At 41.7% G+C, this 16,770-nt stretch overlaps 1 protein-coding gene across 3 annotated transcripts in view; it reads right to left on the minus strand.

Moving 5' to 3' along the window:
- RNF150 (ring finger protein 150) overlaps positions 1 to 16,770 on the minus strand; it is a 160,440-nt gene that overhangs the window by 4,423 nt on the left and 139,247 nt on the right. The window contains exon 7 of one of the 3 annotated variants that reach the window (XM_084884269.1): positions 1,690 to 1,757. The exons of the other annotated variants lie outside the window; for them this stretch is intronic. Coding sequence (XP_084740395.1) covers positions 1,690 to 1,757 — 68 coding nt within the window. The remainder of the gene's footprint in view (positions 1 to 1,689; positions 1,758 to 16,770) is intronic. 3 annotated transcript variants of the gene reach the window in all.

Below are 16,770 nucleotides of genomic sequence, written 5' to 3' on the forward strand. Positions count from 1 at the left end.
GTCTTTAATAGCATTTCTTTGAAGGTCAAGAGAAGATATTAGAAAAGTTGACTATTTTGTGAAAAACAACATTAGAGTCACTTACACTATCACCCAAAATAAATTCTAAATGGGGCAAAAAGTTAAATGTAACAAAAAAAAACTAATAAAGCTAGAAAAAAATATATCAAAGTAGGAAAATATCTATCTAAGGAGGGCAAGAAATTCTGTAAGAAAAAAACAACTGAGCAATTCACAGAAGAAAAGATTTATAAGTGCGCATAAAAATAAAAACACAAACACAAAAGGATCAAAAGGCCCATATTACACTGGAAAATTTGTAAAAATTTTATAAATGACTGTATTTTAAACATATGGAGAGCTTTTAAATCAATAAGAAAACTAACAGAATAATAGGAAAATGGGCAGATTACTATGGTACAATTCACAGAGGAGTATAATAAAAATGACCAATAAATATAAGGTAAAAATGAGCTATTCTTTTTGTTTCTGAAATCTTTACTTTTTAAAAAAGATAGCCTATAGTTAACGGTACATGGAGGTAGGCACTGTGAAATATTCACCTAGTAACTTCATTTTCAGAATGTATTATAGACAAAAAATAAGATGCAAAAACACTCATTTAATCATTATTTATAGCAGCAAAACATTCCATGTAACCAAGTCCAACAACAGAGAATATCTGAATGAACTATGTTACTTCTAAAGGGCATCTGGTTACAACCATTTAAGCGACATTTCCAGAGAAGTTATAGTTACATTAGAATATGCTCACAGTATACTGAGAAGTGAAGACAATGTATTCAAAGCTTTTTGTGCAGTGAGCTTGACATAAAAAGTTAATTAGAAGCAAGAAAACAAACAAAAAAAAATGCTAATAAGTGTTGTCTCAGGTTTTAAGACATAGTCATTGTCGTTCAATTTGTTTTTCCATTTTACTCCCAAACATTCTGCAATTCACAAATATCATTCACACACCCGAGGCATAATGAGTCCCCACTCTTATGGATTGTGCTAGGTGCTAACGATGTAGGGGAGAGACAGTGAGATGATTCCTGTCCAGTAGGCAGGCCGACCAGTAGCTGCTAGTCAATTACAAGACAATGGGACAAGCACTGGGCTGGTGTGACAGTAGCAGGAAAGAGGGCTACATATCATTTGCTGAATCAAAGCAGGCTTCTGACAGGGTGCAATGACTAAACTGAATTCTACAGGGTAAATCGCATTCTAGCCAGAAGCGTGAGAAGGAAGCATCGTTTAAGCACAGCAATAGCACATGAAGATGTCTGGAGGTGATAGGGAGCCCTCGGCTGGACATCAGATCGTATTTAAGTATGATTGGAATGCAGAGTCAAGCTAAGGAGTTTGAGCAGGGGAATCAGGGGAGCTCAGCTGCAGAAAAGCCAGCTTTACAACCAAAAGGTCTTGTATGCTCAATTATCCTGCAAGATAAACATGCAATGAAAAGACCAAGCAAAATGTCTAAGTACTGAAGATGGCTGATGGTTATAAAACTTTTGCTCTGATAATCACGGATATAATTTATTTAATGTTGAAATACAGGTAAGAGCTCATCACAGTGGTACTGTGACTTTCATATAAATCTAGGGAAAAAAGGCAGCACAGATAAAGCGCCCATTTAGAGTTCTATAGGGATAGCTCACTGCGCCTGCTCAGAGAGCTTCTCACCTTCACTCCCCGCTCCTCAGCCACCAGCCTCAGCAGGCTTCTCGGATTCGTTCTCACCGAAGTGTTTTCTAAATTGGAATGTGTGAATTAAAAGCAAAAAGGGCCATGGGGACTGCGAAAACTATGGGCCATGGGCCGCTGAAGTCATGATGCTATTTTGGAAAGGGACTCTCCTGCACAGCTCAAAGCAAAGGCGAATTCAAATCAATAAAAATAGAGATTTGCAAAGAAAGGGTTTGCTTTTCATGACGTGACATTGCATCAACCACATTATCTAATCATTTTTTACTTCAAAACATTAAATATTATCTGAAGACATTTGAAATTATTTTTTACTGTGCCCTGTGCTTTCAACTGAATTTGGTCTGCTCCATCCTTTTTAAAAGCAGGTTTTTATCCTTTAATCAAGGCTGATGTTTTACTTTGAGACCATGATCATATAAAGGAAAATGCTGTCACTAAGACATTTAGAAGGTTCTCTGCAGGTGAGTGTGAAGTAGCTGTGAACAATGTAATTTTTACCTTCTTTCCTGCAAAGGACAATGCAAAACTAATGTGGCAATAACAGTGGCCTTTACTGAATTCTCACAACAACCTTCCGATATAGGTATTATTAGTACTGCTTTACAGGTTAAAAAAAAAATCCTCTCAGTCTATTTTACACAATAGTACATTATCTACTTGACACACTTCCTTCTCTTGGGTTTCATGCATTGTAGAGACACAGAGAGCATTTAAACAGGGAGTGATGTGATCCACCTCATATTTTGAAAGATCTCTCTGGCAGTTAAGTGAAGAATAGACCGGTAGGACAAAGGACAGAGATAACCCAGGGGAAACTATTGTGGAAAACAGATGGAACAGTAATGGCAGTTTGCTGTGGCAATAGGACTGGAGATAAGGGGACAAATTAAAAAAGGATTTGAGAAGAAGAATATACAGCAAAGTGATGGACTGAACAAGGGCAGCAAAAGAGGAGAAATAATGACTCCCACATTTCCTAAGCAACACGGGTACTTTTTACTGAACTGGAGAAACTGGGAGCCAAACAGGTAGAGATAGAACAAGAGTTGAGTATTGCACGTGCGATGCTTCAGGTGCCCATAAAAACAGCATTATTGTGGAGTTAATTGGCAGCTAGATGTAGAGTCTGGAGTGTAGAGGAGAGGCTGTGACTATCAGAAAATTTGGGAGGCTTCAGTGTAGAGAAGATATTTTAAACCATGGGAGCGGATGAGGTTTTCTAGGAAAAGACTGTAGAATGAAAAGACAACTCAGGGCTAGAGTTCCCAGGATCATCAAAACCTATGAGCAAAAACTCAAACTGGTGCCCCCAAGATAATCTGTTTGGCCCATACAGTACTTCTTTGAAAGTGTGAATTAGTTACTGGTATTTAAGTCAGGTTATTTCACATGCAAATTTATATTTGAATTTTATCTTCAAAAAAAAAAAAATAAAGTGCTAACAGGTGCTCAGTTCCCAGATAGAAATCACCGGGGTGAACTGGGTAAGGGCTGTCCCCCTTAGCTCAAGGCAAAGAGGCACCAGGGCACCATGGTTGGCCAACAGTTTGCACACTGGATCATGTTACTTGCTTGGCCTGTGTAGACATTTGAGTGTCAAATATCAGGGAGAAGGCAGAGCACAGCAGAGAAAGGTAAGTCAGCAAAGAGCCTGAAAATAGAGAACATTGCTTCACTGATTTCTTTTTTTCTTTTAATATATATATATTGATTTTAGAGAGGAAGGAAGAGGGAGAAAGAGATAGAAACATCAATGATGAGAGAGAATCATTGATTGGCTGCCTCATACATGCCCCACACTGGGGACTGAGCGCACAAGCCGGGCATTTGCTCTGACCAGGAATTGAACGGTGACATCCTGGTTCACAGGTCAATGCTCAACCACTGAGCATGCTGGTTGGGCCTTTCAAATATATTTTTGCTTCTTTACCTCCTATAGGTACCCACTCACCATTAACAGTCCATACCCAAGGAAATGAGATATCTCATTGGTTAGGGTGGATTTAAAGACTGATCCCAAATCATCTAATTCTCAGCTTTAAACCTCTTTATCACAGCATTAAAGAGAATCAGATTAGCTGGTAAGCAGAAAATACTGCTCTCAATGCTGCCTTGTAACCTACTTTGTTGACCCATAACTACTGTACACTTCATGTATTTCCACATTTAATTCTAAGTAAATTTGATCAGTAGCTTAACTGTGGTTAATAAAAAAAAATTCAGAATGGCGGGATTTGTTTTAACTTCATAAATTATTTTATTTTATTTTATTTTTTAAAAAGGAATAAACTCTTTTAAAAAAATATATTTTATTGATTTTTTACTGAGAGGAAGGGAGAGGGATAGAGAGTTAGGAACATCGATGAGAGAGAATCATTGACCAGCTGCCTCTTGCACACCCCCTACAGGGGATGTGCCCGCAACCAAGGTACATGCCCTTGAGCGGAATCGAACCCGGGACCCTTGAGTCCACAGGCCGACGCTCTATCCACTGAGCCAAACTGATTTTGGCTAACTTCATAAATTATTATTATTTAATTTGTATTAGACTCACTGGGGTGACATTGGTTATAAAGTGATATAGGCTTCAGGTATACAGTTCTAGCATACATAATCTGTATATTGCATTGTGTTCACCACCCCAAGACAAGTTTCCTTCCATCACCACTCATCCCCCCACATCCTCTTTATCTCTCTCATCCCCACTTAATTTCACAAATTATTAATACATTTGGTTTATCACTTTCCTCTTTAATAGATAGAATGTTACCGAAGGAGTCAGAGGTCTCCCTTTGTGAAACGGGCATTGCAATCATAGTTCTGCTGTGGGTTGGATGTCACTGTCTGTAGCAGAGGGTCTGGTTGAAGTTTCTTCCAACCTGAGACGGTAGGACCCTGAGGTCTGTCCTATCTGGGCTGGGGCACACCTGGTCTGTCTTTATCACGTCTCTGGCTCAGGCCCATGCTAGGGTCCACATTCTCATTTTGGAATCCTGCCGCTGGTAAATGTTTGTAGCAGTGAAAATGAATTAAAGTTCCTCTGTGGCTTTGAGAGGCTCAAGTTTTGTATTCTATTAGCTAATAACAATATTAGTGCTTATGGAGTACTTAGAACATGACAGGGACTATGCTAAGTTCTTTAAATAGATTGTCTAATTTAATATCCACAATTAACCTATGACACAGGAAGAGTTATCATTTTCATATGTAGGTTATAAAATTAAAGCTTGAAAAGGTTAAAAATGCAGGGAAGTAGAAATCCCAGCCTTGTCTGATTCCAGAGTCCATGAACTTGGCCATATCGACAGTACAGAGTTGAAATTCTTAACAAAAGATTACTGGCCTTTCAGGGGAATCCAGATACCTAGAATGACAATCACACTTTTATGGGTATGTGCGTATAAGCATTTTTCTGGTGAGAGGGTTTCCTTTATCAAATTCTCACAGAAACCAGATAAGGCTAAGAAGCATTCACTAAGAGCTTTTGCATCCTGGGTGAACTGCAGAACACATTTTTGTCCACAACAGAGTGGCTTGGCTTTTTTTATTAAAGCATATTTTGGTTCCATGTCACTGACTGTGTTCTATTCACTTCACATTTAGTTAGTGCTTTCCTCCTTAATTGTTTCTTTATGATGGTTATGCAAAGTTAACGCAGAAAGTTATCCTTCCCAGAATGAGGTTTGACATTTACTCCGCTGCCTGTCTTATGAAAGAAGGCACAGAGTGCTAGCAGGCTGGAATAAGCCCTCCTCTGTTAGGAAGTAACAAACATTGCCCTCGGAATAGTGCTCTCTGTGTGGAGGGGAAATACTGGGTGATGAATATAATCCCCCAGGTGTCCTGATTCTCCAGCAGGTTTGGTGTTCACTTGCTGGTCACTGCTCTGCTTTACACAGAAGCCCATCTCCCCCCACCCCAATGCACTTAATAAGGTCCAAAGAAGAACAGCATCTCTCTGTCCACTGCTACCGATGCTGACCTTCTTGAATAGGACATCATTTCCATTCCCCCCTGGGTTACACAAGAACACCATTGGGGAGAAAGTTCAAGCAGAGGGGCTGACTGATAAGGCTGCTCTCTTTGCATCTCTTCTCAGAATTGAGGTTTCTTAGGGCTAGGGCACTACCTATTTATTATTCTCCATCATTATCTCAGTGGGAAAGTTCATTAGACGTCAAACGCAGTGTTTTCTTTTTTTTTTCTTTTAATATATTTTATTGATTTTTTCACAGAGAGGAAGAGAGAGAGTTAGAAACATCGATGAGAGAGAAACATCAATCAGCTGCCTCCTGCACACCCCCTACTGGGGATGTGCCTGCAACCAAGGTACATGCCCTTGACCAGAATCAAACCCAGGACCCTTCAGTCTGCAGGCCAACGCTCTATCTGCTGAGCCAAACCAGTTTCGGCCAAATGCAGTGTTTTCAATAAGGAAATGTATTCCTTCCAATTATATTGTTGACAAAGAATTTCTGAGGGGATAAACTTCCGGTTCGGTTTAAATTTTCCCTCTTGTGAGTGGCTTCTGCAGTGAGAATTGCAGGGCTCTGGGTCACTTTCCTAGGGGTTGTGTGATAATGACAATGACCCTACGGGCCAGGCATTATGCTAAGTGATGGCATACGTTATGTAGTTATTCTGACAACGACACTGTGAAGTAGGCATGTGATTCCCCCAATGACCACCCACTTCACATGTTACAGGGGAAGTCAACAAGTCCAAAGTCAAGTCCATAGCAAGGGGCAGAAACGGAATCCTCCCCATGAAAGCAAGTGCTGCTGATGGCTGTGCTGGCTGGAGTGGTAGAGCTGTCAGATTTCTATTTGGCTGCCAAGCTGTTCCCACAGACAAGCCTTGGCCACCTCTGGGAACCAAGCGTTCCCAGCTGATGATGCAAATTCATCTATTTGGACAAGCGACTCCCGAAATCATTAGGATTCACTGGTATTTTTGCCTTTTCAAATTCTTGCTCATAGTTATAAAAACAAACTTCATGAGCTCAAATCAGGAAAATTCTTCCTCACCTTCTAGTTGGGGAGGTCTAAAGCATTGTTTTTATGCTGACTTGGTAAAGGAGAATTCCCTGGAAGTTTGTATATTAAATTAGGTCGCAACTGTCTGAATTCACTTGGCTTTTCTCTCTTCATCATTGTTTTCCTTTCTCTGTGACACTTTATCCAGCAAGATAAATGTTTTCTTCAATGGCTCAAACCTTACTGACTTCCTTAACAGTTCATTCACTGAGTAATTCCTTACACAGAGAAGAAACACTGTGATATTTGCACTAGCTTTACATAGCTTGTGCAGCAAAAGGAACAAAATCTAATGGACATTTTTGCTGTCAGTAGCTTTTTTACAATCCCAATTAGAAAAATCTACAGACACCTTAAACATTAAGCAGAGTATTGGGTGTATGGAAGGTTATTGTAAATGTGAATATGATTGAAATAAAATAAAAAAGAGTGAGAAAGAGGAAGCTGCCAGATGAAATTAGAGAGACAGGCAGAGATCATGCAGACTCACTCACTTTTGCAATTGTATAAAATTATTCAGAGACTTCATTTATTTATTCACTCATTGATTCAACAGGTATTTATTGATCACCTACTGGGTACATGACAGTGCTGATGAGCTTTGCAGGAGATAAAGATGACCTTAAAATAGGCTCTGCCTCTAAGTTGAACTTGATCTAGTAAAATATATTAGACTTGTAACTGCACATTTAATACAAAGTGATATGTGCTAAAAAAAACAGGAATAAATAAAATGGCAAGAAATAAGGGGTGGGGAAATTCCACCTCTGATTGGGAAGCCAAAAGGGTTCATAAAGTAGGCGACATGTAAACCTGTAAGGAGAAATCTGATTAGTATTGTTAAGTATAAAGATTCAGAGAAATCTTCATACATTCCTCTCAGAAGAACCAGAGCAAATGTCAGGCATGTAGATGTAGCTTAGGTTATGGAGAATGATAAGCTATGTGCCAGATGTATCTGGTAGGTACTCTGCCCTCTTCCTGTTTTATAGGGAGCTAAAAGGCTGGGAAATTCATTTCCCAGACTCCCTTGCCAGCTGGCTTTCTCCTAGGTCTTGCCAAGGAGATTGGAAGGCAGGAAGAAGAGGGAAGCTATTGTACTTCTGGGTCAAGCAGGTCACTGTGGGCCCCAGAAGTGCTTGCAATGCTTTCAACAGCATTGGAAGGAGGAAGATCCTAAGTCCTCAATTTGCAGCAGTGCCAGTGGTTTCCCCAGCAGAAGCAAAAGCACTCCAACAGCAGAACCCTGGGTATATGCTCAATTGCTCTGGGTAATGCCCTCTAGCTTCTCCAGTCTTCCAAACTCACTCTCCCTCCCTCCCTCCCTCCCTCCCTCCCTCCCTCCTTATCTCTTTCTCTTTTCTTTCTTTCTTTCTTTCTTTCTTTCTTTCTTTCTTTCTGTACATCAACTTTATCGAAGCATAATTTACCTATAATAAATTGCATCTATTTAAAGTGTATGATTCAATAAAAAATATTAAAAAATATTAAAAAATAAAATAAAATAAAAAATGCCATATCCTATGGGGGGAAAATAAATAAAGTGTATGATTTGATGAGCTTTGATGGATGTGTAGTAAATTCCTCTATTTATAAATAATTAGAGTGATTCCCATTTTCCCTGATGGTCTCATGGAATACAGGCAATAGGTTTGGAGAAAGAGGCTGTACTAAAACTGAAGAGGGATTTGAATGCAGGCCTAAAGTGTCCTGACTTTACCATACATGGATTATATTATGTTTGTGCATAAGAAGTACTTGCTTAGATAAACTGTTAAAAAAGAAACAATGTCAGTTTTCTTATCCATAAAATAGTGATAATTATAATACACTGCTTCATTTCCTGGCACATGCTATGCCAGATAATGCCCACTTATTTTATGTATTTACTGAGGACTTTCCCATAAACCTCTTAGCTTCCTCCTTTGTCAATTAATGTGCTGGTAGACAAGAGGTGTCCTCTCTTTCCCTGGCCACTACCCCACTGTTTCTGTAATGTTCTATTTCTTCTGAGTTATTGGATGTAGTTGATGCATCAACATTTCATAAAGAGTTCATTTGCCATGTGACTGCCTCCTCCTTACTGCTTGTACAAATGCCACCCTGTTACAAGATAGTCCAGCGTGAGCGCCAGAAGAAATTAGAGAACAGAGCTCCGATGGAAACAGGTCTAATTGAAAGGTCAAGCTGTAGGACATAGCACAGTGGGAAGCTTTTGCCTCTCCCCAGAAGGTGTTGGGGAGGGGAGAACAGGAATAGACTTACATATAAATTCTGAAAAGGAAAGAAGCATTTTAAATATAAGCTGCTAACATATCAGCCTCAAGAAGAGCACTAGCAAATGATAAGCTAAATGAACAGCTCAATGCTAAACTGCAGATGGAACACTGCTATGAGCACGTTTGGGTCTCGATCGGCAGGCTTCATTTTATATCATCCTGCTATATGTCAATTGATTTAAGGTGTTTAATTAGTTGCCATTTATGACTGTCCTGACCATCAGTTTCCCCAGAAAGCATGAGAGAAGCCTGTTCATAAAGCATCAAGACTGAAAGTCATTAATTTGGAAGAACCCTTGGTTGCCGGCACCTCTGCCATAAAGGCTGCTTCATTTGCCTTTGGCAGGTTTGAGAACTGGTCACAGCCTGGTGTTTTGGGGGATGGTCAAAGAGGACAGGGCTGCAAGTTAGGGCACAAATATGCCTTGAAAAACTGATCAACTTGCTGAAACCGGTTTGGCTCAGTGGATAGAGTGTCAGCCTGCAGACTGAAAGGTTCTAGGCTCGATTCCGGTCAAGGGCATGTACCTTGGTTGCGGGCACATCCCCAGTAGGGGGTGTGCAGGAGGTAACTGATTGATGTTTCTCTCTCAACAATGTTTCTAAATCTCTATCCCTCTCAATTCTTCTCTGTAAAAAAATCAATAAAATATATATGAAAAAAAGAAAAGAAAAAAAGGAAAAACTGATCAACTCACTCTTAGCTAAAGAAAAAAGGCCTGATGCTTTGACCCAGAGTATGGTATATGATATCACACCATATATTTCTGAAATTCCTATAAATGTGTTTACATGACTTCCGAAAAAGCCTAATGGATTCTCTCTAAAGCATATAACAGCAACAGTAGTGGTCCAGTCACCCATGTCATAAAATCATAACTGCATCCATTCGTCTGGCTCCCAGAATACAATTTCTAGCTCTTTGTGTTTAGAACAAAACCAGAATTTGTAATCAATATTTGGGCATGCAATGGGAATTCTGTGCCATGAGTTTAGGGTATGAATAAAGTAGATACAAATGAGGTAAGCTGTTCAACAAGGCGAGGGCCCGTGAAAGGGCACAGGAAATATGGGGGACATTAAGCTCAGCCACACCTTTGCCTCCCATTCTGCCCTCAAAGATAGAAACCTCCGCTCTCCTGATCTCTTGGGTCTTCTGTCACTTTGTTTCATAAGCAACTGGATAAAACTAGAAGAGTTTCCTTAATCCATCACTCACTTGGTCAACCAAATAAGCTAATGGCTATAAAGCATTGAGTCCAGTTTCCGGTTTAGAGCAACACTTACTAAAACAGCCTGCGATAGTGGTCATGATAAAGCTGCTCTCCTATTGGCGGTTACAGCTGGATGAACCCATTCCACCAATTTAATAAATGAGGAGGCAGATATGACAGTGTGTCCGGAAAAACATCCCATAAAGTATCGATTTCATTTCATATCTGGACAATGCCAAAATGTAAATAATTTTTTTTAAAGTACTGACTCTAAAATTCAACAAAATCTTCCCGACAGGTGGGGTCCAGGAGAGATAGCAGTGTCTCTCAAGGGCAAGGTTGGGGGAGGATGTGGGTTCAAAACCCTCAAGAGAAAGGGTAAGATTTTTATGTTTATCAGAAGAAAGTATGGCGTTTTTAAAAACGTTTGAGAGTGTGTTCATAAAGGGGAAATAAGAGAGTTGGGAAGAGCTGTTTGAGGAGTTAGAAGACCTAATCTCACACTGACATGATAAGCATTGTTCAATTTCACTAGCAGGTGCTGTGGGTTCCTTATCTGCTCTCAGAGTATGGGGACTTATGCGTGGACTGTACCAACGCTCCATCCCCAATGCTTTACAAATAGAACCAATATCACCCTAATAAATTCAATAAAAAGGAAATGTAATGGTTATCACTGGAATGAATAAATGAATGGGAACATCTGAAGATATCGTGTTGATATTTTAAAGGCTAAATATATTGACATCAATGCTGCATAGCGCACATTACCCTTAGAACAGGCAAAGCAAAACTAGGTCTAGACCACACAGCAAGTAAACGGTCCCATTTATTTGCATGGGCCAGCAATCTTATTCCTGCCTCCCAACCCCTCCACCTTTGTCGGGATCTTCTAAGGTCCCTTTATGGTTTCTTGTTGCTCTTTCATGGTTTCAGAGTTAGGCTCAGCTCCTCCCTGTGGGAAGCCTGTCTCTATGGCAACACAGGTGGGTGTGGCTGAGCCGACTGTTGTGCCAACAGCTTGTTAAACATAAACAAGGAGTGGTGAGAACTGGAAAGGTACCCTTTATAGTTGGACCATTGTGACTGGGTGAGCATATCAATGATAAACACAGAATTAGGAAAAGGACTTAAAAACCCAGCAATTTTCCAATAGTAACAATGGAAATCTAAGACAGATGCATTTCATCCTAATAGCCTTGAGTCTGTGTTCAAAAGGCCAAATTCCCTGAACAAATCCCAGTGGGAGTTTCTGGAATTTAAGGAGGGGCGTTAAGGTCTTACTATTTCCTGCATCAGCCCCAGAGTGACCATTTCTCTCTCTCTCTCTCTCTCTCTCTCTCTCTCTCTCTCTCTCTCTCTCTCTCTCTCTCTCTCTTTCTCTCTCTCTCTCCTCTCTGATAAACTAATACAAACTCCACAAATCCCTTATGTACACAGTAACTTTAGAAGATATGGCAAATGAGACCTATTTAAAAAAAAATAGCACTTGGCAAAATCACTTCTACTTTGCACACATCTGTTAGAATCTAACTTTCTTCAAAGAGAGTTTCATCTTACCTCAGTATAGGCATTAATAAATATTAGACTACATCCCTGGTATTATTGGTAAAATGGTTTTAATGAATGAAACAGACTTTTAGATTAATTTCTGTGGAGGTCTTACAGATATTTTCAGAGTACTTCACAATGTCTTTTTTCTCTAGTTACAGTATACTTTTTTTTTTTAAATATATTTTATTGATTTTACACAGAGAGGAATTGAGAGGGACAGAGAGCCAGAAACGTCAATGAGAGAGAAACATCGACCAACTGCCTCCTGCACACCCCTATTAGGGATGTGCCCGCAACCAAGGCACATGCCCCTGACTGGAATTGAACCCGGGACCTTTCAGTCCGCAGGCCGACGCTCTATCCACTGAGCCAAACCAGTCCCGGCAAGTTACAGTATACTTTTTAAAAAATATATATTTTATTGATTTTTACAGAGAGGAAGGGAGAGAGATAGAGAGCTAGAAACGTCAATGAGAGAGAAACATCGACCAGCTGCCCCTTGCACACCCCCTACTGGGGATGTGCCCATGTGCCCGCAACCAAAGTACATGTCCCTGACCGGAATCGAACCCAGGACCTTTCAGTCCGCAGGCCGAGGCTCTACCACTGAACCAAACCGGTTTTGGCAGTATACTTTTTTTTTTTTTTTTTTTTTTTAAAGCAACAACACAGGGAACTTTTGTATAAATAAGAGGTGCTGGGGACAGGAAGGGCCTCGAGGAGTTTCCATAACTTAACACTTTTTAAAAGCACCAACACCAGCAGGGAAAATGGGGTTTGGGGTCAGGAAGGGCACACTGCCGAACTTCCCCCTCCCCGCCCCATGACCAGTCACATGCTGAAGACAGGGATGAGGCTAACACTAGTTCCAGCATTCTTACCATGGTTTGTGAGCTTTGCACAACATAAAGTCATTTCAACATATGGCCCATGCAGAGTCTGGATTTTGATTGTTTTTAAGGACCACACTGCTGCTACTTGAAGTGATCACTAATGTTGACGATGAACCACTCCTCCTCCTCCTCCTCCCTCCCCCCTCAGCCCTTAACTCCTTAGTTGGCCTAAATATTTGTCCAGGACAGAGTTCCTGCCTCACCATAACCCTCTATGGCAGCATGCTGCATTGATGATTTTGCTAATATTTCTCAGTAGCCCCAACCTAGGAACCTTTGGAACCTTCATTGTTGAAGACTCTGCAGCCAACAAGCATAGCCCGAGTCTCAATAGGAAGGAGGTGTTCTATTGCAGGACAGGTCTTGCCATGTAGTCGTCAATGTTTATTTCTTTCCCTCTTGCAAATATTTTTATCTTACTTTCCACAGAACAACAGCTCCCCACACTATTTCTAAAGTCCCCTGCAAAGTGGGATGCTTTGTCAAAGATGATAAATACGGCGCAGAGTGGTTCAAATCCACAAAAGCTCAAATCACACATAACATGCTGCTCATCTGCTGTGCAGCTGAGTCTCCATGGTTACCAAGGGATCATCCTCAATTCACGGAAACTCCCAGGGAGAGCAGACACCTTCACCTCGGGGGTCTGCAAGCCTGGCAAAAAGCAGCCATCGTCCTGAGAACATTACATTTGTAGAGCCTGTTTGTGAACCCAGTAAATCCCAGGTGGCCTTCGTTTCCTCCACTCCCCCAAGAGCAAGTCTCCTGGGCAGGGAGGGGCAGGGGCAGGGGCAGGAGGTGCGGACAGCATGAGAGCTGGGTGAGATTTCTGAGGCTATTTGAGGATTTTTTTTCCCTTTAAAACTTTGTAATTCCAGCCACATGGGTGTGTATATTTTTCCGTTTTATGGATGCAGTTTTAGACCTAGGGTTTCTCTAAGAGAGGATGCATATGTAGGCACAAGGGAAGCGGGAAGATGAAGACGAGGATATCATAGCGTAGACATGAATCAAAGTAAAGGCAAATTCCCAGCAATATGCTTGGGAGCAGAAAACATCTGACTCTACCAGTGTTTCCCAAAGTGTGGTACGCGTACTCCCAGGGGTACGGGAAGAGTTTGGTTAGGGTACGTGTTGCACCGGAGTTTGGTGGGGATATGCACTGCACCGTGCTTAGCTGCGCCTAATTCTACGTTCTCATGAGTACGAGGGGTACTCAGCATTACGAAAATTATAGAAGGGGTACACATGTCAAAAGTTTGGGAAACACTGCATGAGCGTTATATCTTATGAGTTAAGTCATGGTCCTGTGTTCCATAACTGTAATTATTCTTCAAGATAGAAAAGTAGTAACAAAGACAGACTTCCTATCATTATTACCACCTTCCAAGTATTAAGCTCTCCAAATATATTATCTACCCTGTACCTTTGGTGGAAGATAAAATGCTGCTCACCTGTGCCCAACTAATTAATTAGTAGATTTTAGCTGCCAGGAGCCCTAAGGTACTAACCTTGTTGCCTTATCTTTTTTCTGCTCAGGAGTTAATTTTATGATACTAAAGGCCTTTTTCCTCAGTAAAATTATATATCTGAAAAAACCAATTGCAATTCTTTCCAAATGGATCTTCTGCTCTCCTGGATCAAGGACTTAACTCTAGTATTTCAGCTGGTTGAAGTATTTTCTCCAGAGAAAGCACCTCCCTTTATCAGTAGGCAATGCTGGAGTCAATGCTTTGCTCAAACTGTCAGTGAGTGCCTGAACCACAGGTCTGGTCCACACTGTTTCATGTGCCCTTCTGCCCTATACAGCAATGTTGGCTGCCAGGATTCAACCTCCATGAAGATCACAACAAGGCAGGACTGAAGCAGCCGGGTCGGGTGCGGCCAGGCTAGGAGCAGCAGCTGCCAGGCTGGGAGCGGCCAGTCCCGGAGCAGCAGCTGCCGGGACCGGAGCAACCGGGCCCAGAGTAGCCGGGTCGGGTGCGGCCAGGCCTGTAGCAGCAACAGCCAAGTCCAGAGCAACTAGGTCGGGAGCGGCAGTGACCAGACCCGGAGCAGCTGGTTGTGGAACGAACCAGAGCAACAGAGGCCAGGCCCGAAACAGCTCGCTCCTCGCCTGTCCCTGCCCACGGCTGCCTCTCAAACATGGCTGGAAACTTTTGCGGGAACTTGAGGGTCTGCTGAATCAAGTGATGAAGGCTTAGATCTGCATGTGTTGAGTTAGTATAGCGCTGGGGTGTTGATCTGTGAGTGCCTTGGGTGGGGCCTGGATGAGGCTGGTTGACCTATTTGGAAATGTCTTTTGTGTGAAGTGTATCATTGGGCATGTGGAGGTATTATTGATATGAGAAAATGCTAAGTAACAGATTTACTATCTGAAAAGGGATTTACTATCGGGGAAAGGGAGGGAGGAAGAGACTGAATATAAACTGTGCACCTATGGATGAGGACAATGGGGGATGGAGAGGGGGCAGAGGGTGGGGTGGGAACCTGGTGGAGGGGGGAAGAAATGAGGAACCTTTGTAATAATATGAACAATAAAGATTGATTTAAAAAAAAAAAAATATATATATATATATATATATATTAAAATAAAAGAAAAAAAATGTACTTGTATTTATATATTAGAGGCCTGATGCACGAAATTCATGCAAGTGTAGGTCTCTTTTCCTCCGGCTGCTGGCACTGGCTTCCCTCTGGCACCCAGAACCCAGGCTTCCCTAAAAGCCCCAGCTTCGTCTGGAAGGTTGTCTGGAAGGATGTGCAGTCTAATTAGCATATTATGTTTACACAGACAAACACATATTGATTTCAGAGAGGAAGGGAGAGGGAGATGGAAACATCAATGATGAGATAGAATCATTGATTGGCTGCCTCCTGCACGCCCCCTACTGGGGATTGAGCCCATAACCCGGGAATGTGCCCTTGATCAGAATCAAACAGGGGACCCTTCAGTCGGCAGGCCAAAGCTCTATCCACTGACCCAAACCGGCTAGGGCTATACTTGTATTTTCTATGGTTTTTCGTCTAGGACTGGGGTCCTCCCCACAGGGACCAGTGGTTGTCCATATTGCATGCGTGGATAGACCCCACAAAAGGGTTCAGCTGGGAATTCCCTAAAACTGTGACAACAAGAATTAGGTGAAGTTGGTTGGGTTGAAGAGAATGTTCCAATTCCAATGCCCTTGAATAGAAAGAGCATAGGACAGACAGAATGTACATGGACCGTAGTGGTAAGACCGCACTTAGGATGTGTGTGTCCCGGGTCTGTCCTCTTTGGGTAGGCTTTCTGGGCCAGTGGCATGTGGTTTCTAAGTGTGGCTTTAGAAAGACCGTGGAGGGAACTGGATAAGAATGAATGTTCTCAGCTCACCTCTGAAAACTGAGATTTAGCAATCTGGGTGAGGCCAGGGTTCTACACTACAATTCCAGCCCAGTAGGTGTTCAGGCCACACCTGAGAAGCTCCACTGTGTTGAAACGAACATGGACTTTGGAGAGTGACCAGAGTTCTCCTCCCTGCCTGCCAGTTACTCAAGGTGTGACTTTTGATGAGTTTCCTGGACCGTTCTCCACTTCAAATCTTTGTATGTAAAAGAGTGATAATGACTGCAAAAGTGAAATAAAACACAGAAAACAATCTCTCTTCAAGATCCTTGGCACAAGGTATATGCTTAAAAATGTTTGAATTCCTTCTACCTTTTTCCTCTGCAGATAACTAGGTCTGAACGCTTATTATGGGCCAGGCACTTTTCTAAGAAGTTTGTATTACATTTAAACACCTGAGGAAATTACTTCCATTTTACAGATGAGGAAATGGAGGCTCAGAGAGGTTTAGCCATTTTGCCCAGGGTTACACTGGCAGCAGGTGGCAGGGCTGGGCCTAGACTTAGCTCTCTGCCAAGAACTTAAATTATTTTCAGGGGTATTAATTAGAAAAGGATTTCGATACCTCTCTCTGCTGTCCAATAAAGTCCCAGTGCCCTTGCCATTTGGTCATGTCCTCTGATGCCTCATCAACTGAAGTTGTCCTCCACTGTGGCCACAGACACGTACTTTGACCAGAGTGTGTGTGAGTCTATT

The sequence above is a fragment of the Pipistrellus hanaki genome (assembly GCF_964339955.1).
Source record: "Pipistrellus hanaki genome assembly, chromosome: 5".
NCBI classification, from domain to species: domain Eukaryota; kingdom Metazoa; phylum Chordata; class Mammalia; order Chiroptera; family Vespertilionidae; genus Pipistrellus; species Pipistrellus hanaki.